This window comes from Plodia interpunctella, chromosome 14 (genome assembly GCF_027563975.2).
Source record: "Plodia interpunctella isolate USDA-ARS_2022_Savannah chromosome 14, ilPloInte3.2, whole genome shotgun sequence".
NCBI lineage: Eukaryota > Metazoa > Arthropoda > Insecta > Lepidoptera > Pyralidae > Plodia > Plodia interpunctella.
The window spans coordinates 786,839-810,139 of record NC_071307.1 but is presented as its reverse complement, the minus strand read 5'-3'; the positions used below and the strand labels follow the sequence as shown (position 1 = coordinate 810,139).

Genomic DNA, 23,301 nt, shown 5'->3' with positions numbered 1-23,301 from the left:
AAATTGTCAAGTCAAAAAGGCACAAAAACGAAGCCGCTATTTTGTTTTTTTTTATTTTTGCCTGTTTGAATGAAAGGTTTTTAGCCAAAAAATTTATTTAAAAAATATATAAATTTTTGTCACAAACTATTTATTGTCGTCAGAAATTTCTTGTTTCACAGAAATCTAAAAAGGAAGAATGATAATATGGGCTTAAATCTAAAATGTATTCATTCCAGCATTATGTGGGACATCATCGTTACAGAGGAAGGTTTAAAACTGTGCTTAAATATGCATAATAATATTGCACCCATGCGAAGCTGAGGCGGGTCTGGATGTACTAGTACCTACTTCATCTAAAGGTGAATCTTCATTTTAAGGTGCAATATTACAGGCGCTCTGCGGAGTCCGAGGATTCTAAGCCTCGGACTCCGCACTTAAATAATCATAATAAAATTTTAAAGGTTAATTTTTTTAAGAAAAAGTGTTTGAAAATTGAATCTTTGCCTAATATCTAATTCTTTACAATCCAGTCTCCTAGGAACTTTTCATTTTCCAGAAAACTAAATCATAAAATAAATTAACAACGGAAGAAAAATTTAGAGAAAATTAAAGACCATAAAATTAAAATAGATACATATTTGACGACCTCGGTGGCGCAGTGGTAAAATGCTTGCCTCTGAACCGAGAGGTCCCGGGTTCGATCCCCGGTCGGGTCATGATGGAAAATGATCTTTTTCTGATTGATCCGGGTTTTGGATATTTATCTATATATGTATTTGTTATAAAATATAGTGTCGTTGAGTTAGTATCCCATAACACAAGTCTCGAACTTACTTTGGGGATAGCTCAATCTGTGTGATTTGTCCTAATATATTTAATATTTCATTTAATTTCAAATATCTGGGGGCATGGCAGTGCCCCCGCAAGTCGAGCAAAAAAACCGCACAGCTGTACCATCCTTTTCTCGAAGCAATTCAGGCCAATTGTGGACAAAACAGGGAGCCTGCATTTTCAGTAATGAAGCAGGTATTGTATGAACACTGTAAATTTCAAATATCATTCAATTGGAACCAGTAGTAACAAAATTTCAACTTGTTAAAGTTTCTTGATTTTGTCACTCACTCACTGACTGACCGATCATTAAAAGTCTAAGGCACTTTTAGCAAACATAGAATCTTCAAATTTAGAATACAAAAAGGAAAAACTGAAAAATTTTGGAATATTTCAGAAAACTGAAAAATTCGGTCCATTTTTCTAAATACATCAACTGCATTAATTGCTTTGTAATCCCATATAAATATAGGAAATTACAAAGTTACATTTGCAGTTAATGAATCATTGTACCTTTATAATGAAAAGGGTGTGTTCAGCCCATTAAATTGAACAACATTCCCATAGAAAAATATGAAAAATACTACTTTCCATACAAATTCGACTTATGACTACAAAAATAAGTGAGATGCCATCAAAAACATGCTATAAAAAACTCAAGACTCGCAGCTCAGTTTTTCTACCGTAAAAAGTTCTGAGATCCATGTTACCAAGTCGATTAATTTATTTAGTCCCTACTTAAGGGACCTTCTGTCTTAAGTTATTACACAAGTTATTATTATATCAATATTAAAAATCTTTTAGGTTTTAAATAAATAGATCGACTTGGCCATCGCATGATTAGATTGTTTAGTACGTATCACACCATACAACACTACGGGCCATCAACCCTGGTTTCTCACCAAAGTCCTTCCGATGTGGAATGATTTAAGTGAGTATCTAAGAGAAATTAATGGTCCTGAAATTTAAATGGCGAACAAGAGTATTAGTGAATTGTTTATGTTATGGTTTATTGACAAGTTTAAATGCCCCCAGAGCCATGTTGGAATTCATTATGTCATTCGATGAGCCGCGTGGAAAAATTACACATTCGTTTTGGAGATTGAACATTCGTTTTCGTTTTGGAGTTTCAATCGCGTGGGGCGCCATAGACTAAAAAATATGTATTACTTGTAAGATACATTGGGTTTCCATTGCATTTTTGCATGTTTATGATGGCATTTTATTTATTTTAAATCTTATTATATACGAAATTAGCGACCTGTTCAGCTTCACACGGAATCATTAATGAACGTACCTATCATATGTACATACCTTCGGGAATAAATTGTTTAAATTTATTATAAGGTTATTTCGGATAAGCGGGAAAAGATATGAAATTCAAATTTTATAACGATAAAATCTTTATTAAATTATTAAAAAACAAAACGATATACTTTACATTTATTTACAACATTTCACTAGCCTTAAATTAAATAAAAAAATAAGTACAAATTATTGTTACTTCTTAATATTAAATTATTATAAGTATTTAAATTATAGTTTTATGTCAAAGTAGTTAAATCAAGCCAAGCACTTAAAATGAAAACAAATTATTTCAGTTGTTTACTTCTGCAAAGATTTATATTATTTTTTGTTATACCTAGGTACTATGGCAGTATGTGATTGCATCAAATAAAATAATTTACAAGTTTCCTCTCCAGTTTAAATGATAGTAGAAATATAGGTATTCCAATCTTGCGGCCATCAAGGTGGGTAGAATTACAACAGTTCTAAACTTCAAAATCCGGCTACGCTGAAACAAAATATTTTATACCTATTAAACTATAAACGCAGTACAAACTATAATTATATAATTAAGTTGTACAACTCTTAACACAGTCGAAACTATTGGTAGAAAGCTGAAATTTGATATTTAGATTCCTTAAGGAGTGTCAGCGCAGCGATAACATAGAATTTACGGAAATTCCTAGAGAATTAAAAAAAAAAAAAACTGATATTTACAAGTTACAAAAAAGCAGGTACCTCAATAAAAATCGTCGTCATAATCCCCAAACGCGGACATAGCGTACCAGTCCCTAGCCACATCCTCGTATATGGCCCGACGCACGTCCTCGCCGTACTGCGGGCGGCGCAGGCGCGGCGAGCGCGCACGCAACTCCAGCGGCACATCGTAGCACTTGCACACGCAGCACGCCGGGAACTTGAACCAGTCCGCGAAGATGCCGCGGCACTCGTTGCCCGGGTCATACGCTAGCAGGCGGTGCAGACGGTACTGCTGCTCGCATCTGGAACGGAGAAAATATTTTGTTTTTATTGATACATTCAAATACTTGAGAAACTAGCAGCTCTGACTCCCGGCTTCGCTCGGGTAAAAACATAAAAAATTATACTTCTAAACCATCCTCAGGAATAACTCATAATAATAATCTATTGGTGAAAACCGCATGAAAATCCACGCAGTCTGGTAGTTTTTGTTTGAGTTTATCGCGAACAGACAGCCGCGGTAGAAGACTTTGTTTTATAAATTGAATATTATATATATATATAAGAACTTGATGTAAGTTTTCATAAAGTTCCTTAAGAATGAAATCTACTTCATTAAAATTATTGAATAAAAAAACATTTAATACGCGTTGATGTGTCTCCTATTACTGTTTTCTCAACAGTAAATATAAATGTACAATATTAACAACTTGTCAAGATGCTTTTCAATGCTATGACGTCACGATGCTCGGGTTCAGCATAACAAAAATAAACCTTAAATTTTCCTTGACGTCAACCCTGGGAACGTTATTCTTACTTATTCCCTACCAAATGTACTATGAACCATGTTATATGTAGGCTTGGTAATAGAGAGATACCAGTGAGTTTCATATCCTATTTCGATGGTCGAATTTTTTAGCAGGGCGACGCAGAATTTTGCTCGTGCAAGCGTTGCAAAACAAAGCGATTTCAATCGATCGATGGATAGAAGGCCTCTGATGGATAGAAAGAAGAACATCGGTCACCTGCAGCCCTCCCGGCAGTACATCTGCTTCTTCTCGTGCACGCAGGTCTCCAGGTGGATGTACTGCTCGAACGGGTACATGTTCAGGAGAGCCAGGACTTCGCCCCTCGTATTGTTAGCCCAGAACGGCGCAGACATCTCCTCCTTCGACTCACACGCATTACTGCAACATTTCAAAGCATTAACACTAGCTGCGGCCTGACCGGGGCTTTGGTCAAGTGGGATATTCGAGATAAAAAGTACCCTATGTGTTATACCAGGTTATATTCTACCCGTATACCAAATTTCATACTAATCGGTTCTGTAGATTTTGCGTGAAAGAGTAACAAATATACATCTTCGCAAACTTTCGCTAGTATACGAGTAGTGTGTACTTTTAGGAACATTTTAAGTTTTATGTGAGTACATAAAACTTAAAATGTTCCTAATACCTAAAACGAGTGTTTTATTTACTATTGATTATTCTCTCTTTCATCTTCACGTGTTATTTTCGGGGCTGTCATCAGTGTTATCAGAAGTGCCGTTTCCAAGTCAAACGCTCAAACTATCACGATTTCAGAGTTTTTTGGACTCAATCCGCGACGTAGGACGTTATATTGCATGCAACGACGACCTCAGTGGCGCAGTGGTAAAGTTCTTGCCACTGAATAGATCCCGGGTTCGATCCCCGGTCGGGTCAAGATGGAAAATGATCTTTTTCTGATTGGCCCGGGTCTTGGATGTTTATCTATATATGTTTTTGTTATAAAATATAGTATCGTTGAGTTAGTATCCCATAACACAAGTCTCGAACTTACTTTGGGGCCAGCTCAATCTGTGTGATTTGTCCTAATATATTTATTTATTTACTGTCGTGGTTAATAAATGTTTCACAACTTTACATGAAGGTATTACAATAATTTGTTCAACCAATGTGTTGAAAATTGTTAATCAAAATGACTAGTAAGTAATAAGTAATAACTTTAAAAATGTAGAAACTTACGCTCCTTGTAATTTTATCGAAGGCCTCGCTGGTTCTTGATGCTGCGTAGGCTTCGGGCGAAATTCTTCTTTTTTCTCATTGATTTTGGTGTCAATACGATCTATATTAATTTTCTCATGCTCAGAAAACAACAACGTAGGAGGCAGCGTCGTATCTCCAACAGATTTCAATCCTTCCTTATCAAGTTCTGTTGTCGTATCGTCGTAAATATCTTCTACAGTAGTTTCCGTTATATTTGCTACTTTTTCTGTCGCTGTAATATTTTTCTCAACTACAGTATCGTTCTTGACTTTTGTAACATCATTTTTAACAGTGGCAGTATTGTATATGCTATTCGTTTCTATACTTTGTTTAATAACTGCTTCAAGAGTAATCACATCAGGTTCTAAGTTATCTATCTCTATGTTAGCTATACTTTCTAATCTAGTTTTATATGATATTCCTTTGTCTTCATTTACTGTATCGTTTCTAGTTATTTGAGTATTGTTATTGCGATTTTCTGTTTTATTCAGTTTTGTTAAAGTCGTGTTTTCTAGAGGTTTGACTTTTAGTGTGTCATTGTCAACTTTCTTGTTTTTATGAACGAATTGTATCGGTCTGAAGTGAGGCTTGTCTCTCATGGCACGTCCTTGGCTCCCCTTCATATACATAATCTTGGTTTTAATAATATCTTCTGCAAATCCTGTTGGCTTTTTGGCATCGTGTTCATCGTCGTCTTCGATGAAGTTTTCCAGCTCAGCTTTGAGCACTGATATGTGGCGTTCTTCTCCGTACATTCTCCTCATGAGGCCCTGGAAAATAGAACGTAAGTTATTATGTAGTCTGAATACAATTGTTCACGTTCCGTAGTAGTGTGAATCCCAAAACATCCTAAAAGAAACTCAAATGCAATTAATTTATCACTTTCCTTTGGATTACTTAAGTATTGTCCAGTGTTGATATGCTTCAATACTCAAAACTTTATTTGCATAAATGTGGTTATAACATTATATTGTCCATCACACAAGCCAAATCGGGCAATGCAAAAACTAGTAATGATTGATTACGTGCAAAATCAAAATCAAATCATTTATTCAGAAATTAGGCCTTCACAGGCACTTTTTCACGTCATATTCTAAATTAAATGTTATTTACCAAAGCTGAAATGAAGAAATGCCGAAAGAAACTCATTCAAACAGTGTTGGCCCCTATTATGCCAGAAGGGCTTACTATTTTTTAAATATAAATTTATGTATAATTTTTTACCAGTAATATAACAATGTAAGTACACAATAAAGTACATGGTCAAAAGGTATACTGAAACATATTATGATTGTGATCAAGTGCTGATGAAAGGAAAAAAAAATATATGTATAATTAACCAAACAAAAAAGACTTTTAATAAAAGATCGAGCTGACCAGTTCCCCCCGGCAGCACCTGTTCACGAGTTGACGCGTGAGTCAGCCATCGCGAAACTCAACCACAATAGAGGGAACCTCCCGACCCGATCCACGACGCCTACACCGGTTTGACCATTTGAGTGTGCATGACATACTCGATCTCCATAATCTAACATAATAGATACCTATGTTACTTTCAGACACTTGAAGATCACAAATCACGTATATGTTTTACAAGTAAATGTATATACAATAATATATGTATATGCAATAATTAATTACGTTATTATTTAGCATAAAACATCACCCAAACATTTGAAAAAAACCATAGGTATTCATCACAGGCAGGACGACATCCTATCATATAATTAGTCTTCTTAAAACACAAAGTTATGAACTCGATTCATTACCTGGTTCTCCCTAACGAATCTCCTGATGGCGTGCCAGGGGTAGTTGCTCCCTGGGGTGGTGCAGAAGTTGTGCTTGGAGAGGTCGCAGGGCGCGTCGGGGAGCGCACGCGCACGGTGGGCGCGGTACGGCCGCGCGCACGCCGACGCGTAGTCGTACGCTGAGCTCTGACCGGCTATCCATGTCAACTACTTGCGAAAAAAGAACTAAGTGTGAATCAACTCAAAACTTGGTAGATCTAATGAAGGGCATAAATAATGCTCTCTATTCGAAAATGATCTAGTTGTATGAGTAAATTCATTGATTTTAGAAAGGTCGACTCGACTAGGAAAGAAAAAAATATTTTTAACGATATGAATTATAAACACAGGCGTCTCCCATACGAATTCCTTTGTTTGCGCGCTTGCTGTTTTAATACTTGATTTCCGATAAAGACAAAGATTATTTATTTATTTGCAAAAACACGAGGTTAAGTATATTATTTACAATGTGATGTTAAAAGAAAACTTAATCCTACATGTTTCACCGGCTATGGGCTTGCTATAGATCGATAAAAGGCAGTCAACGATATTTTTATTTTTTTCCAGTCGTAAATGTGAGTTAGGCAAAATGTGCTTTGTGAATTAACAATAATTTGCAATTTGGCACGTATTTTCCTTTAGCCTACTTATATAGGGAAAAGCATAGCTGTCCATAACTCGAGATGATTTTAAATAACAACATCTCAAACTATAAACCTACGTAGTTAATAAATTAACCATTTATTTGTTAGTCTGGCAAAAACTGGCGCGTTGGCGGTTTGCGGCGGTGAAAACCAGTTCATCGAAAAGGCCGCGGTGCCCGAAAGTGGGCCAATAGTGTGGGCCCAGACTGCACCTGCAAACGAAAGTAAAACTCGAGTAGAAGACACATTGTCAACAGCTGGCTGGATTTACCCTTCAATTCTAGATTTGAGTGAGTTTAACCTCCATCTAGCCTGACGGTTGAAGTTGAAGTCTAAACCGGTACAGGTAAGGTTAAAAAATCCTATAAGTATACAGGCTTTCCCGGCATGCAGCGGTAATTGCGGCGAATTACAGATGGAATTGGCTAAGTAGGTATATAGAGTTGGTTTTGTTTTGAACAAATTACCTGAATTCGATCATAGGTATTATTTATCCTATTAATATTATTAGGTATCGGATTTTTTTTCACATTACATCCCCTAGTCGTCTCGTATCACATGCACGGGAGGATGTGGAGTGGTCAACTCGCTCTATCCTATCCAAATTCGTAATTCCTAATATATCCACCTACACATCCTTTAAGTTTTCACTTTTCGCCTTTCGACTTTCTACAGCGGCGCACGTAGGCCGCTGTTTAGGGGATGTTGCGCAAACAAACGCACAAATTATCCACGTAACGATTAGAGAGTGAATGGATGAATGTAATAAATGAATCCATGGATTAGGTGTGGCCATTCATGCTGTCCTGGTACTATGAGTGTCGTGTGTAATGGCTATAAACTTAGAATATGTGTGAATAGGCTTTTTATCGTGGGAGAGGCGACGAGTTTGATAATTGAGACATCAAATGCATGGAAATGATGTATTTACAAGACGTTTTAACATTTTTCACGAATCAGGCTACGTTTATAATTTTGAAACTTTCAAGATAAACTCGCAAGCAATTCTGACTGTGCCAAAATCGCGCCGAGATCTCTGAGGCGTGTGGGCTCGTGATACCGTTCACGCCCAATTTCACTACGTGCGCGCATTTCGTACTTTCTTTTGCTTTTCGATGTCCTTCAGTCGCAGCATTTATATATCATAAGTGAGAACATGTTAATTTATATACAAATCCCAAACATCATTATTATTACATAGTAAGTCGCTACCCGCTGTCTGTGCCTATGTATGCTTAGATCTTTAAAACTGTGTAACGGATTTTGATGCGGGGTTTTAAAATAAATATAAAGTGATTCAAGACGAAGGATTATATGTGTATAACATAAGATTGCACCTGTGCGAAGCCGGGGTGAGAATCGTAGGTATTATCACAGATTAGACAATACTCCCAGAAGTATTATTTTTATCTTTGATTTTATGTCGCGTTGCTTTTAACTATAATATGCATTAGATAAATCATTTATTCCTTTTAGTTACGGATAGATTCCATAGATTCATCATTTCAGCCAGTGCGATGGAAACACACTACTTTATTTGGTAAAATAATATTTGACACGACATCTTACGTAAAATTTTTAAAATTACCAATTCAAAAAACCTATGTCGCAACCTAAACAAAATACTTTCTACGCGTGAATAACAAATCATAGACAAAAAGAACAAGAAACAAAAGAGGTCCGACCATATCATTATCTGTGGTCTGGCATGCAGTGAAAGTGACGGATGATTCGGGAGCTCTAGTGTGATGTGACGTCATCACATTGGATCATATCAGATCCAGTCGATTATGAAAGAGATTTGTTGTTTACTGATTGTACAAGTTCAAATATTTTTTTCTTTTGTTCTTACATAATACACGATTCAATCATTGAGCAATAGCGACAGTTTAACTGTTTCGTTATATTTGGAACATAAATACAAATATGTTTTTATTATGACCTGTATTGATAGGTATCGTTTGATAGTTTACTTACATTGATCCACGCCAATTTTCATGGCATGTGAACAACCGAACACCGCAGTTCCTCGCCAAGATCCTCTCATAAAAGATTTCAATGATTATATGAATGAGAATGCTAAAGGATATAAGTATTTTACACTAAGAACAGGAAAGAGTTTGCATTTTTTGTAGAATTGTTTCAAAAGTTAATATAATACCTAAGTAGTTCATGATAATCATGATTTAATAAAGTCATGCCTACCCATACGTTTCATCGATACCAGTGCGGTTTATATGTGACTAGACGTTGCTTCGCTTACGTGGAAATTTTAATATAAAATATACCCTATAGCAAACTTCGATAATGTACCTTTCTAATGGTGAAAGAATTTTTGAAATCGGTTCGATAGTTTCGGAGATTATCCGCCTTAAACATACAAACTCACAAACGCTTACCTCTATATAATAATAGTATATAGATATATGACAAACAAGCTTGTTAAATTGGTCACATCACATCACCATCACATTCCCTCACCACATCTCACTTAGTTTTAGTTTATAAGATTTGATGATTTTTTGACAATTGGAACTTTATAGCTTGTAATATCGATAACCATCCATCTCTTTTTGTCTCCCTCTTCCCATGTAGCCACCGACTTTCATATTCATGTGCGAATTACATTCTAACCGTAGGTATGTCTAACTGTGTATGTAAAGTAATAGATCGTCCATGTATAGGCAGTTAGGTACTTTATAAAGTCCACAAAACTGGGTTAGAGTAGAAACTGCGACGGCAGACTTTCGCCGGCCAAGTGATGTAAAGTGGTGGTTATGAGCTGGCTTATGTCATATTTTGAACATTATAGTGGATCGGTGAAAATTATTACAAATATTTCGTCTTGACTTTGAATCTACCGACTGTTACAATATGAGAATTCAGGGCAAGCATTTCGCAGCGTCATTCGGACAGTTTCGTATGGGCATTTCTTTTCATGAGAACATTTCTGGTATTAACAATATATATTTTTTTTATTGTTTCAAGTACAACATGGCATCTGCCAACCAATATTAATACACATCTCAATTGGAACTTAGCCATAATGTTTGTTGTAAAAGTAAGCTGTATGCAGGTACAACGGAAATGTGCTGTATAGTAAGATATTCAAAAGATTAAGTATCTACAATCGTTTGAGAATTTGACGTGATGAGAAATTGTTACCGTGTAATTTCTTGAGGTATCATCGTGCCGTGACTTGCCTGACCCTACTTATACAGTACTACCTGGAACTTAGGAAGCATTTGCAAACTTTGCAATGCGATTGAGCAAACCAGTCAAAAGGTATTGTCAAATATATCTAAGTACAAATTAAGTTACAATTCTTCTACAATTTATGACATGATGAGATTAAAAAGCTTGTTCTGCAATCTGACGAAAAATAAAATCAGCATTACAGATAGAAATTTTACGGACATCAAAGCGTTTATGCAATTAAATAGTTTAAAATTATATTGTTTTTACAATCGAGAAAGAACGTCTGCAGATTTTTGATAAACTCTATCCTCAACTTGCAACCTCAGTACAAGTCAAGTTAACTATGTTTTCAAGTATTTGTGCGATAATAAATTTCAATTTCATTACACAAGCAATATTAAGTGAAGACATGTTTTTGATTCAATTACAAAAGTACAAAGAATATTTGAGGTTCACTCTTTAATTTTTGTGTTATTTAAATTAAAGCTAAATATTGTTGGTCTACATTTTTTTTAGAACGTCATTTTATACATAAATTAAACATTTACAACATCCAGTTACTTCCAAGTATCATGGCACAAAGAGTCTCACAGTCACAGCGCGAAAAAACAGGAAAACAAATAAAGAAGCGTATGACCCAGTGCGCAGGCGCAGTCGATTTATATGCTCTACGTGAGACGATTGCGGGCTGATTGCAATGCTTGGCGTTTTGGTCATTACACTTTAACTCAGTTTAACAAGAAGCAATGTTTGTACGTTTTTCTCAGATATGTATCTATTATGCTTTTAGGGTTCCGTAGTTTTAAATGTTTCATTCTCTTTAAACTCGGAGTAGCTCTGAGCATTATAACATTGACATTAAAGTATTATTGACACATGTACAACTTTTGTAAAGGCTTTATTACACAAATAAATTCGGGTTTCCTTGAAAAGCTTCCAAATACTTCGCCAAAGTTTAGGCCAACTATTGTGACTATTGAATCTCCTATAACTTCTTTCTTTCGTAGACTCTGACAATCCACTCCCCTCTGATGCTTATCAGCAACGACCCATCTAAGGAGAAGAGCTCCAGCCATAGATAAAAGAAAATGGCTTCGTCAGTATTGTCGGTGGTGACCTACATTTATTATGAATAGCAAATTACTTTACGGATCAGGAGGTTTTGGAAGCTAAACGTCCTTGGGTGCACATCGACTGCAATATATGTATAATGCTCTGAGAGAAAAACGTTCTCAATTTAAAACGACTGCTAGTTTTCAAAGCAAAAGGTCCTTATTACTGAAAGTTCTCATTATAAAGCGTCATGACAGCTAGAAGACTTCATTTTCTGTTAATTTCCAATGTAAAACGTCCGCAATTGAACCAGACATTTTTAAAGACTAAAAAACTATGATCCTCTTCTGATTTTCATTCTGACATCTATACATTCTTATGTACCTTATATTTCAATGTTTGCCAGATAAATATATTTATCCTTAACTTTGTCTTCAATTTTGTAACTTTATTATTCTCACCTTCTAGTTTTGATTGTGTATTTTTAATTTATAGCACTATATCAGTACCAGGGCTCAGGGTGAAGGCATGCTTTATAATTTGGGTAACCTGTGTAACAGTCAATTGAATTTAATTAATTAGCTGAATAAGCATTCTATTCAGTTTGTAAAAGAGTTAATCTTGTTACTCAGAAAAGTCAGTCAGTGTATTGCTCATTCTCACTGTAGATGAGGTGAGATAACGATCACGCGATGATATGCAAGCTTTAGTAATTACAAATTCATTTTCGTAATCTTGGGAATGTTCATAAATTCATTTTAATCCTCAGGTGCCTGTGGTATTTCAGCTAAAGCACCTCTTTTGTGAAGTTGTTACCGTCAATTAGTTTTCTAGCGAGCTCTGTATCAATTTTACACATTAACTGACTGGCTAGGCAAATGAGCATTTAGGTTCTTGATGACCATTTTTCAAAAGGCTTAACGGTTTCAAGACATCAAAATGTCAGAATGTCATATTTTTTTGTTGTTTACATATCCACACATTATTTTCTATATAATGATTCTCTTATATGATATCAAAAGTTTTAACATATATTTGATTAATTTCGACTTTACAGAATTATTTCGATTATTGATTCATTGAAATTCTAAACTAATATTAATGCAAATATAATTTCAAAATATGCAAAATTTGTTAACTCTGAAGTTTCTGAATCTTCAATTTTTCATAATTAATGGAACTAAACGCGTAAAAAGAGTTGAAGCGGGTGCGCCGGCGCAGCGTGGCCCACTTCCCACGGAGCAACGCCCTTATTTGCCGACTGTACCGCTCGTCCTGGTTTGTGGGGAACCATGGCATTTTCCACACTTTTCCAGCAATTAGAAAGTTTGTTTGTCAGGATGTTGTTGCCGATTTCCTTTATTATAAGTAGTTCAACTTTGCGCTGTTCTCAACGGATTCATAGATATTCTTGGTATAGATACAGCGATTTGGATTAACAATTTAAATATTTATTCATAGGAAAGTTTACTTTAAAATATGTAGGTATTTTATATTTTTAGTTTTTGTTTTCAATTTACATTAACAAGTTCTATTCTTTTTATCTTATTATCAACTTTTTTTATCAACAAAATTTTAAAATAACATCGAACAATATAAATAATAGTCTCAATTTTACAGTTTTAAGTAATTCTTTTAAAATAAGATTATGCTTAATTTGGGTCATCCGAACTGGATATGTTAACTCTTTTAACTTCCATTACCACAACTCATTAGGATTAATTTTTAGCCATTACGCTTTATCATCTTTCTAATGTCTAACTTTTGTAGTTACTATACGAATCTGGCAGTTCAGTAACCTCTATTCTTGGAAAATAATATACAATAGTTTGATTGTCTTTAAAAACTGAGACTGTTGTTTTATTTTCATCACAATTTCTACGATTAACATTTATATAGATATATATTTTTAAAGATTTATAATTTTTCACGTGTAAATTATTTATTTTCTATATTTGTTGACACCTTTTACCGATCGTAATTCGCAAGTCGACTATCACTATTGGCGTGGCCCCTTTCTGTGCAAAATCCATGGGAGCCAGTGGACCCTTCATTAGCACTTTTAACGTAATTAGCACTCACCACAAACAGAAAGCCGATAGCGAGCCGCATTTCACAATCTAAGGAACTTTCACTGCAATCGCGAAGTAGAGCATCGTGGAGACGACCGCCCGGCACCACGGCTGACCGTAGACTGATCATGGCCAAGGACTGCACCCATCGGATGCACTGCCCCTGAAGGAAAGCTGCTGCACTTGTCTAGACATTGGCAGTTCACACGCGGAGTACGGTACTGATTCTGACTGAACAAAACTGGCTGGTAATATATAATAATATAATTCAGTTCTTTAAAAAAAAATTCACCTTGCTGTTCTCAAATTGTGACTTAAACAGTGCTGTTTTTTATATAGATAGCTATAGTTTTTATTTATTTAGCTTGTGGATCCAGCTTGTGTTTCCGATTTTGGGGTTAATTGCGAAGCTGGTGTAAAAAATTGTCTAGATACATTTTTATGCGTACGTATAGTAATTAAGTAGGTACTTTCTCTTTACATACATATCAGTATAGATGTACCTAATGGTGTATTATTGCTGTAACGGTTAGCCAAGACATGAAGACCATTTCAAACCGAATAGATTACAATCACTATTAGATCCACTACATTAAAATCTTCAAATTCTTTTATGAGACAATTACTTTATTGCTAAATCACAATCGTATCATATCGCTCTGATCGCGTTTCAAATTCACATGGTACAAAAATTAGGTTTCGCTCATTTGTAAGAAACAGTGTGTGCGGCGGAGTAGGTCAGTCGAGTAATCGTTTGCTAGCCACCGTCTGCGACTGTCCCTTTCTATCATACTCCAAGATCGGCGTGTGTGAAAGTGATAGAGATATGCTCGTGCACCAAACCGTTATCCCTCGACGATATCTTGAATGGAGATGGCGTTTTCTCCCGCGCCAAAACAATGGCTTCTCTGTTAATTGCGAACGCGGGTTAAAATCGAAAGGCGGCTTAATTATAGTAATTAAGTGAACTTATTTTGTATCTATTCGTTACTGCTTTCATGTAAAGTGCTGGCTTAAGTTAAAAAAAGTGGAGTATTTGGTATAAGTCTAGTAATGTTGCTTAATTAATCCCCCACTCAATTTTTATATTATAGCATAGCTAAAAATTCTAACCTATCTAAAATTGTTGTAAATCAACTGTTAATCCAATATATTTATTTTCAACGAAAACTAGTTTTTGGCTACAAAAAATACTTACATCATTTGAGTAGCCTCCTACAACCAAATTTTATACATTGGTAATATTAGACCACAATGAATGTCATCACAACTCTTGTCATTAAACAGGTAAATCGTTGCTGTCTTTGTCAACAAATTCCCAAGACAGTGTGGCAAACAAAGTCTTGTATTTGCGAATCGATTACGATTATATGCATAACTGCACCGCTGCAGAAGCGGGTGCGGGAACGGGTAATAAGTATTTGAACGATACACATAACATTATCTCACATTTTTATAGATTCTCTCTCTCTCTCTCTCTGTCTCAGTGTGTTCTCGGTTTTCACGACTATCACGCCTGGAAGCCCTTTATGGCACAACCTTATGTATGTTTGGTCTAATGGTTGCTGGTAGAGTATGTCTTATGGCGTTAAGTCCACTGTTTGTATTTATTTGTTGAAATTGCTAAAATCGTACATTGTTAATATTGTTTCAATGTCCGAAATTTTATTATTTAGCATCGATACTGGGAGTTAAGTACAACCAATGATATTATTGTTGGAAAACGTACCTTTTACCTCTTGTTTTTACTAAGCACTTAGTACGGATCGCCGTCAACATAGGGTCACCAGTTAACCTGCACTCCAAAAAAGGGGTTTCGGAGAAATAGGTGAAATAATCTCAGAATGGGAGGACCGTTCACCTGTCTGATGCTTGCGCCGGCGACCCCGACCAGGAAATAATAGTAAGTAGTTACAGTTCTAGAAGTATAATAGTACAAAGTATATACTTCTTTACTATTAAATATGTAAGTTAAACATTGAATGTAAATGCGAAATTATCTCTCAAGTAATGGCCCACTTGAGTAGCAACACAGAGGAGATGGAAAGGAGCCCAAGCGCGGAATATGTAATGATCAATTTATCCAAAGATATTCCTCATATATTTTTTTATAGCACTGCATAGCAGTGGTCAAAAGTGCATGTTAGTTGCCTAATTATAAGCAGGCAGACCATGAAAGCCAGTAACCCGATACGGGTTCGTAATGTGATGAAAGTATCAAGTATGTGATAAAAGTAAGTTGAAAATCTACTACGATATGAAAATCAATCAATTTGTTGCGCGGAAAATCGACAAATCTTATATTTAATTGTCTTTTGGAAAAACTCACTATCACTTTATATGTTTGACAATGATTAAGAACACAGATATAAGAACAATTAAGAATAATATAACGTAACTAGCTTTTGCCCACAACTTCGTATGTGAGTAAAAATCCGTATCCCGTGGGAATTTCAGGAACTCCCTTCTTAGTGCTTCCCTACACTGTCCTAGGAACCTACACACCAAATTTCAGCTTTCTCCGCCCAGTAGTTTCGGTTGTGCGTTGTCTGTCAGTCAGTCAGTCCCTCATTCAGTAACCCAAGAGTTTTATATACATAGATGAAAATGCCTGCAATGGCGTTGTCTCTGCGTGTTATATTATCTATGGCAGCAAGCACTGCACGTAGAAAGTCTGGAGAAACCCGCCAACCGAACAAATAAACTTGATGCACTTTCGATTTTTTTCAATATTTGACTTTCTCGACGAAAAAAAAAACAATATATAAAAACTTTCGAACACCTTTCGTTGGCAAAGGAAGTCAATTAACGTGTTAATAAAATTAAAAAGTTGTATAAATGAACGACCAAAGTGAATATGATATTTTAAAAGCCTACAATAAACTCTACAAATCTTTCTTATTTCATGAATTGTTTTCGTTAATTTCGGATGTGATTTTACGACCAGTCGCCTGCCTGAGGTCAAATCTCTTTAGGATAAAGAAAACACTTTTTTGTGTAAAATTTCTTAAGTAATAAAAATATAACAATCTACACTTTTTTGGTAATGACATTTCTCAGTTTCCTCCAAAATTCGGTCTGGTTGGACTCGTCCCACGCGTGGTAGATCTTCGTCTTCATTAAGTATTTCAGCGTAGTATTCAGGTACTTGTTCTCAATTTCACCCATCTTTATCAACACCAGGGGATCGTACGTCGTCCCATCTTCCAGAAACAGTCTGTGATACTCGGCTAGCTGGGTCTCCCATCGACACCATTGCGATTTGGCAAAATTATTACTAATCACAAGTATCACGTACTTGCTCTCATTAATACTAGATAAAACTGATTCAGATATAAACGAACCTATTTCAAAATCTCTCTCGTAAATACACAACTTCAAATATGGCGGGTTGGTCTCCAACTGAGACACCATCTCGGATATAAAATCTCTGTCTTCATTGCAGTAAGACACGAACGCATCATATTTGTAGCTCTTCAGTTCTCTCGTCGATTTGAGAGATTTCTGTATAAACTTTCTACCTATAGCGATCTTGGCTAAAAACAACCAATATCTAAGATACATTCTATATTTATAAATAAACGTGCCAACAATTACTATGATAATAAAACTGACGAGCGTAGGCGCAGTCCACATGAAGACCACCGCGTGATTGAATCTCTCGTACACCAAGCAATTCAACCTTCTAATTGAGGTCAAATAGTCGATTACTCTTTTGTACTCCCAAATATCGGGGCTACTGCAACGAATCTGTGAATTTGAAAAAAAATCTTTAATTACCGAAGAACCGTTGACTTCAAGCCAAAGAGACGTTTTATACATGGTACTGCAGTCGCACGTGAACACATTGTACATGAGGTGAATTTTAGCCGTCTCGTTGCCTCTGTTCTCGAGAATATAATTCATATCTTGGATCATACTGAGAGAGAACAGCGATATTTTATTGTTCTGTAAATCTATTTCCAAGGGCTTCACCCCCGCAGCCAGGAAGAGCGGCCTCCACCACGCTATCATTAGGTTTTCACTTAGATCTAGAACTTGTAGATGCTTCAAAGGTTTCAGTGTTTCAGGAGTTATGAAATATAGTTGGTTATTCTTAAGTATCAGGTGAGTTATATTTGGCATCATTTCAAAGATGTTGTCATCATCAACAAATTGTTTTATCCCACAGTTTTTCAGTATCAATATTTTCAATTCGTTCAAACCCTCAAACTGTGCGCTCGACAGATTCTGATTGGCAGCCAGAGGATTGTTTGCTAAATTTAGTGTTTTAAGGCGAGGCATCGATCGAAACGTTCCAATGCCTATGTAATACAATGTTCCGTTTTCTAAATTTAGAACCTTGAGATTACCGAGACCATGGAAGGTGTAATCAAATATAGCTTTCATTGCGTTGAAGCTCAGATTCAGTACTCTCAGTTGTTTAGAATTGATAAATGTATCTCTACCGATTTCAAAATACATGGGATTTTCATTGTCCCCCTGATTGTTAGATAAATCTAAATATATAAGTTGATCCGACAAGTGATTGTAGTGAATTCCGGGCAGGTTGTTATTGTTTAAGAATAGAGCCTTCAAGTTTGGGAACTTGCTGGGAGAAAATGTGTTTATACCTATTGAAATAGTGAGTACATTCCGAAGATCTAATAATTCAATGTGGGGCATTGGCGGGAAGGAATCGTTTCCAATTATTTCAAACTGATTCCTAGCCAGAATTAGCCATTTGATCGTACTCTGCGCAATGACTTCCAATAGCCGCTTCGGTGGTTGTTTTCTAAACCCAATTCCAGACAAATCTAAATGAGTTAAAGTTATACCTTCTTCAGCCATTTTGATAAGAAATTTTTCTATTTGATTTGCACTTAAATCATTTTCACCCAATTGCAATTCTCTTAAACGTTTCAACGGTGTAAAACTATTTTCATGGATATAATCCAATCTGCAAAGGCACAGATCTAATTTTCTTATAGTGGACCCCTCCATAGGAAGAAAAGTATGTGCTGTGATCCTTTCAAATGAATTTTCTGATATATCGAGCCATGTTAGGCTTGGTAAAATACTCGGTCTGAATGCTGGAACTAGTTCTATAATATTTGTGAAACCATTGTTGACCATAGTGAGATTTTTGAGATTTCTTAATCCTTCAAATGTTCTGTTGTCTATTGATAGCAACTGTGTATTGTACGATATAGACAGATGTTCCAATTTGGTCATGTTACGAAATATTCCAGGCTCGATGTAAGTCAGCTGGTGATTGGCTTCTATGTCCAGAATTCTCAGGTAGTAATAGGCGTCCAGATCTCCTCTGACTAGCTGATCTATGACGGTAGTCCGCACTCTGAGGACATCGCTCTGGATTCTTAGCTGAAAAGATGCACAAAGAAATCAGTATTATTTTATCTTGCTGAACAGATAATACTAAGATGGTTTTTCACAAGAAAATATTGGGTTGTTTATCTGAGTTGTTGATCTATCTCCGTAGATACTTTTTATAACTGTAATATAATCATAGCGAAGGTGGTGATAAGTGCACTGACTGGTATTTTTCATTGCCTTTACGAAGCAAACATATATTAATAACACGCCGTATCTAATCAACGCTATCTCCGTAGTATGATCTACGCAAAACAATAATAAACTGTTTCAGAGATATATTATGACGAGTTTGCATCAAAAGGTCCGATACTAACTCCGGATTTTGAGTTACTTTTTTACATTTATCTTAAACTAGCATTTCATTCCGGCTTCGTTCGGGTAAAATCATAATAAATTATTCCACACCTTCCCCAGAAATCACGCTACCTATCTAATTATTGATGAATCCGTATAATCCGTCTTAAGTTTATCGTGTTCTTATACTGACGCGACAAGGGAATTTATTTTTATAATATGTAAGAATGACGATCATAAAGGTGTATTTCTGAATTTTAACTATTATGTCGTGAAAATGTGTCGTAAAGGGATCGTTGCAGTAACGCGTCATTATCGTAATCGCCCATAACCACAACAAGCGTGATCTCTATTTGCTATCGGTACCCACGCTCTTATGGACAAATCTGAATTTTGATTTGCTATCTCTCTTTATCTTAAGAATTTTCCTCATTACTTGCAATAATTATGTTGTATTTTTCACGGTTATATATTAAATCATAAAAATAACACAACATTATCTTAGACTAACATAAAATTTAGAAACTACATTTCTAAATATAGGAAAAGTTGTTTTTAATGATGAATTACTGTTATGTCTCTATGATATGCTAAATCGCTGACCTATCTATGCAAGATAAAACTTTGAAGTACTCTAATCTTATTAATGAGTTTGGGATAATTCCCATAATCGTCAAGTAGACTCACTGAGTCGGAAGGGATTCCTAGAGGATATTTAGACCTGTTCTATCTACAGGTCCAATAATCACTCTGGAAAACCATTTATTAGTTGATGATACACGTAGAACTGAATTAAACATGACAGACGGCGTAAAAGTGGGCCCGACTTCACCCGACGCCCGACGCCCCTCATATTATATATGTAAAAACAAACGTTAATTCCCAGAAATCAGAGGTAAACTTTAATAGTTATCTCTACTACCTACCTATTCTTTTTATTGTCATCTTGTTGTTAAATAAATAATTTTTATTTCTTTCCTATGACTAGTAATGACAAAGTTGAAAATATGAATAGGAATTGAACTGAGAACTGAAGAGTCATTACGAACCTTCGGGAACCTCTTGCACACGTAGTTCCCGAAGCAAACCACGATGCTGTTCCCGTATACGGCGCGGCAGATGCAGCCCGAGCTCCTGTCCACGCCCAGTTCCACGGGCAGCTCCAGACCTGAATCAGAGAAGCTATACAAATATGTGGATTAACTGCCTGCTTGACTGCCATTGTGAAGCGAAGATGGAACAACTGCTTTCATTTGGTTGTAGACACTGTTGGTACTTTTGTCTGTCTATCCACAGAAATGGTCTGTCATCCACATGTATTCAACTTAAATTAAATCTATCAGTTTCTTCCGGCATTTCATGGTCGTTGCGGTAGTAGTTTTCAGCTTTGTATAAATATAATATTATTTACTTTTGAATATGTTGTAAAAAAAAATGCCTGTGAACGTCTTATTTTTGAATAAATGTTTCAACTCTGACACCATCTAGCTAGATAAACTTATGCTAACTTACTTCAAATTACTAATTAATTGAAGTTAGAGAAATAATGCATTAGCAGAAGACGAATTTTGCAAATCGAAATAACCGGAAAATAAAAAATATGAATAACATTTGGTTGCAATTTGTCGAATTTGGCGGCAATTATTTACCACGCCCGTCTGTGAACGAAGGAGAGACTTGGCAGAGTACTTGTTTTATAATATGCAATGTAAAGGAAGAAGAAGTCTATAAAATCTAAATAGCAGAAGAAACGAACCTCTGTGGAACTGCGGCAGAGGATGGTGAGTGGACAGCGCCTCGTACTCGTCCAGGAGGTTGGAGCGGGCGTGCTGTACGTAGCAGAGCAGCAGCCAGATGTAGCCGGCGGTGGGCGACACCACTGCGCTCTGGAAACGTCCAAATTATTACTCTCTCTCATCCTCGCGTATTGCCGGGTACATTCGGAGCTGTGACGACCAGAAGATGTTAAAAATCAACCATAAAATTTTGAAGATTCGGCAATGCTTTTACAAGCGACTGCCTGACGTCAACCCTCTTATGGGATCGTGTGTCGCCTCGTAAGATATCCACGGGAGAATTTTTGAGTGTCCTATTCTAGGGCGGGATCACACGCCACTCAAATTCATTATCTTTATTTTGCTATAAATGCGGTGTACAAGCATAGATGTAAATTGCTGGTTCTCAGAGAGTTGCGACAGCTGCGGGTGATAAAGACAAATAATTTTTGTTCTTTAATATCTCCTTTGTACTTACATAGCCCACTTACAGTTTTATTATACGTATATATAGAATATAGATTACAATGTACCCAAGTTGGTTCTATGAAATATGAAAAAAAATACTGTTTACCCACTGCTGGGCTGCTCCATCTTGGGCGGTTCGTTGCCAAGTTGCTATCTACCTATTTCCACTCATTTGATAAAAAGAAAACTTCGTGTTTTTGCAATATTTTTGCCTATTCAGAGTGTACATTATAGTTTAGTATAATATCATGCTAAATAGTTAAGATTTCACGGTACGATCCTGAATATGGCCCATATTGCGCAAGAAATGAACATACATCCTTCCACGATAACATTGTTCTCAACGGAGACGCACTTTGCTTATCTCGTGGAAAACAAACATTTTTATGAGAGACTGGGTCGTAAATTGAGACTGTTGAGATATATTTATTTTATCTATGGTGGAGATAAATCTTACGGGTTTCTTTTGGCTTTATGTAAATATCTTATGATAAAATGGAAGTTATATATATATATATATACCTATAGCGATATTTTCCAGGTTTCCAATTGTCCTGGAATTTTTATAATTTGCAGAGATAATGGGTGTCAGAGCAATCTCGATTAGAAATCTAATCGAAATAAACGATTATTTCTAGGAATTTAACCAATTACTATTAAGAACTACGATTACCGCTGCCCAGAAAGCGCAAGTGAGAAGTGACGTGGGGGGTTCGCTCCCGCGTTCCCGTGGGAACATCGGAATAACTCGGTTGAAAATATTTTGGAAATCGGTTGTGTAATTCCGAAGATAAACCTATACAATACTCTATATTTTATTGCGTCCACAAAGTTGACATGATGATCAAAATATTAGTAGTAGTGTAGCTTTGGTAAACATTATTTAATTTAGAATATGACGTGAAAAACTGCCTGTGAAGGCCTTATTTCTGCATAAATGATTTGATTTTGATTTTGATAGTTATTTACTTAATTTAATTGACCGTGATTTGGAGGCATTGCTGGGCAACATGGACATTGTACTAGAATGTTTCACTCGAATAAAAAAATACATTTTAAAATTCATTACAAAGTCACAAACATTTTCTTTTTATAATGTTAAGTGGTGAAGATTCATATAAATGTGCAGATTATATAATGTTACAGTTGAAAATATATAATTATTTACAAAAATTAGCAAAAAATTTTACATGTACCTTCATTTAAAGAGGCCGAAATCAAATCTCCCGAATAGGAAACCTTAATCACCACAACCACACAACGGCATCCACACTGTACTAAAATCTACATCACTCTCACTATTTCCCTTTTTTCCGTTTATTTTCCAACAGGTTGCATAAAAAACCAAATTTCCCGACGTCTGTCCGCCTGTGTTCCGCCGAGGCTTTGCCATATTTATTTTGCCAAGTCTTGCCATTGGCGGACAGTATTTGCCAAGATAAAATGAGCATGATAGCGGAATAGCAACTACATCCTAATTGGTGGGGTATTCTCGAGCCTGAATAGATCTAGTAAACTATTTTGATTGACAGCATCACACAATTGCTAGTGGAATATTCGTTAAATCTGTGTTTTTCCACGGATAATTTGAACGTATGAGCTAAAGCTACAACGTTTTGCAATGATATAAAGAATATGATTGGTTACTTAGTTCATATTTGTGATTTGAGTTACAGTACATATCATAAATGGATGTTTTACTTCAAATATTTCTTTTTCATAGTCGTATTCATCATTGCATTCGTCATTGCGTGGTAAACACACACAACTTTCTTGGCTCTATTAATGAGGCGGTCCGCCATTGCCTT

The 23,301-nt window shown here is 35.9% G+C and overlaps 2 protein-coding genes across 5 annotated transcripts; both read right to left on the bottom strand.

The window, feature by feature from the left end:
* Positions 1–2,216: 2,216 nt before the first annotated feature.
* spz4 (spatzle 4) lies at positions 2,217–13,730 on the bottom strand. 4 transcript variants are annotated; one of them, XM_053754966.1, is made up of 6 exons: positions 13,591–13,730; positions 6,596–6,781; positions 4,806–5,596; positions 3,825–3,986; positions 2,839–3,101; positions 2,217–2,629 (listed from the first exon to the last, which is right to left on the bottom strand). In XM_053754966.1, the coding sequence occupies exons 1-5, from the start codon at positions 13,708–13,710 to the stop codon at positions 2,840–2,842; spliced, it is 1,521 nt and encodes a 506-aa protein (XP_053610941.1). In that variant the 5' UTR covers positions 13,711–13,730; the 3' UTR covers positions 2,217–2,629; position 2,839. The 4 variants fall into 4 exon arrangements, with proteins under 4 accessions (XP_053610941.1, XP_053610940.1, XP_053610939.1 ...); XM_053754965.1 differs by having other exon boundaries at positions 2,217–2,603; XM_053754964.2 differs by having other exon boundaries at positions 2,218–2,608.
* Positions 13,731–16,585: 2,855 nt separating this feature from the next.
* On the bottom strand, positions 16,586–23,052 carry LOC128675517 (toll-like receptor 4). The gene is made up of 4 exons (XM_053754977.1): positions 22,690–23,052; positions 21,007–21,136; positions 20,300–20,418; positions 16,586–18,944 (listed from the first exon to the last, which is right to left on the bottom strand). Exons 1-4 carry the CDS (start codon positions 22,693–22,695, stop codon positions 16,611–16,613), a joined length of 2,589 nt encoding a protein of 862 aa, XP_053610952.1. The 5' UTR covers positions 22,696–23,052; the 3' UTR covers positions 16,586–16,610.
* Between the last annotated feature and the right edge of the window lie 249 nt (positions 23,053–23,301).

Coding starts and splice junctions, on each gene's coding strand:
- spz4 (XM_053754966.1), bottom strand. CDS start 13,710: ATGATCAGTCTACGGTCAGCCGTGGTGCCGGGCGGTCGTCTCCACGAT. Junction 6,782..13,590: donor CTATCGGCTTTCTGTTTGTG/GTGAGTGCTAAT, acceptor TTTCGCAAGTAG/TTGACATGGATAGCCGGTCA. Junction 3,987..4,805: donor TCGATAAAATTACAAGGAGC/GTAAGTTTCTAC, acceptor GAAATGTTGCAG/TAATGCGTGTGAGTCGAAGG.
- LOC128675517 (XM_053754977.1), bottom strand. Junction 20,419..21,006: donor TCTGCCGCAGTTCCACAGAG/GTTCGTTTCTTC, acceptor TCTCTGATTCAG/GTCTGGAGCTGCCCGTGGAA. Junction 18,945..20,299: donor TGTGCAAGAGGTTCCCGAAG/GTTCGTAATGAC, acceptor GCATCTTTTCAG/CTAAGAATCCAGAGCGATGT.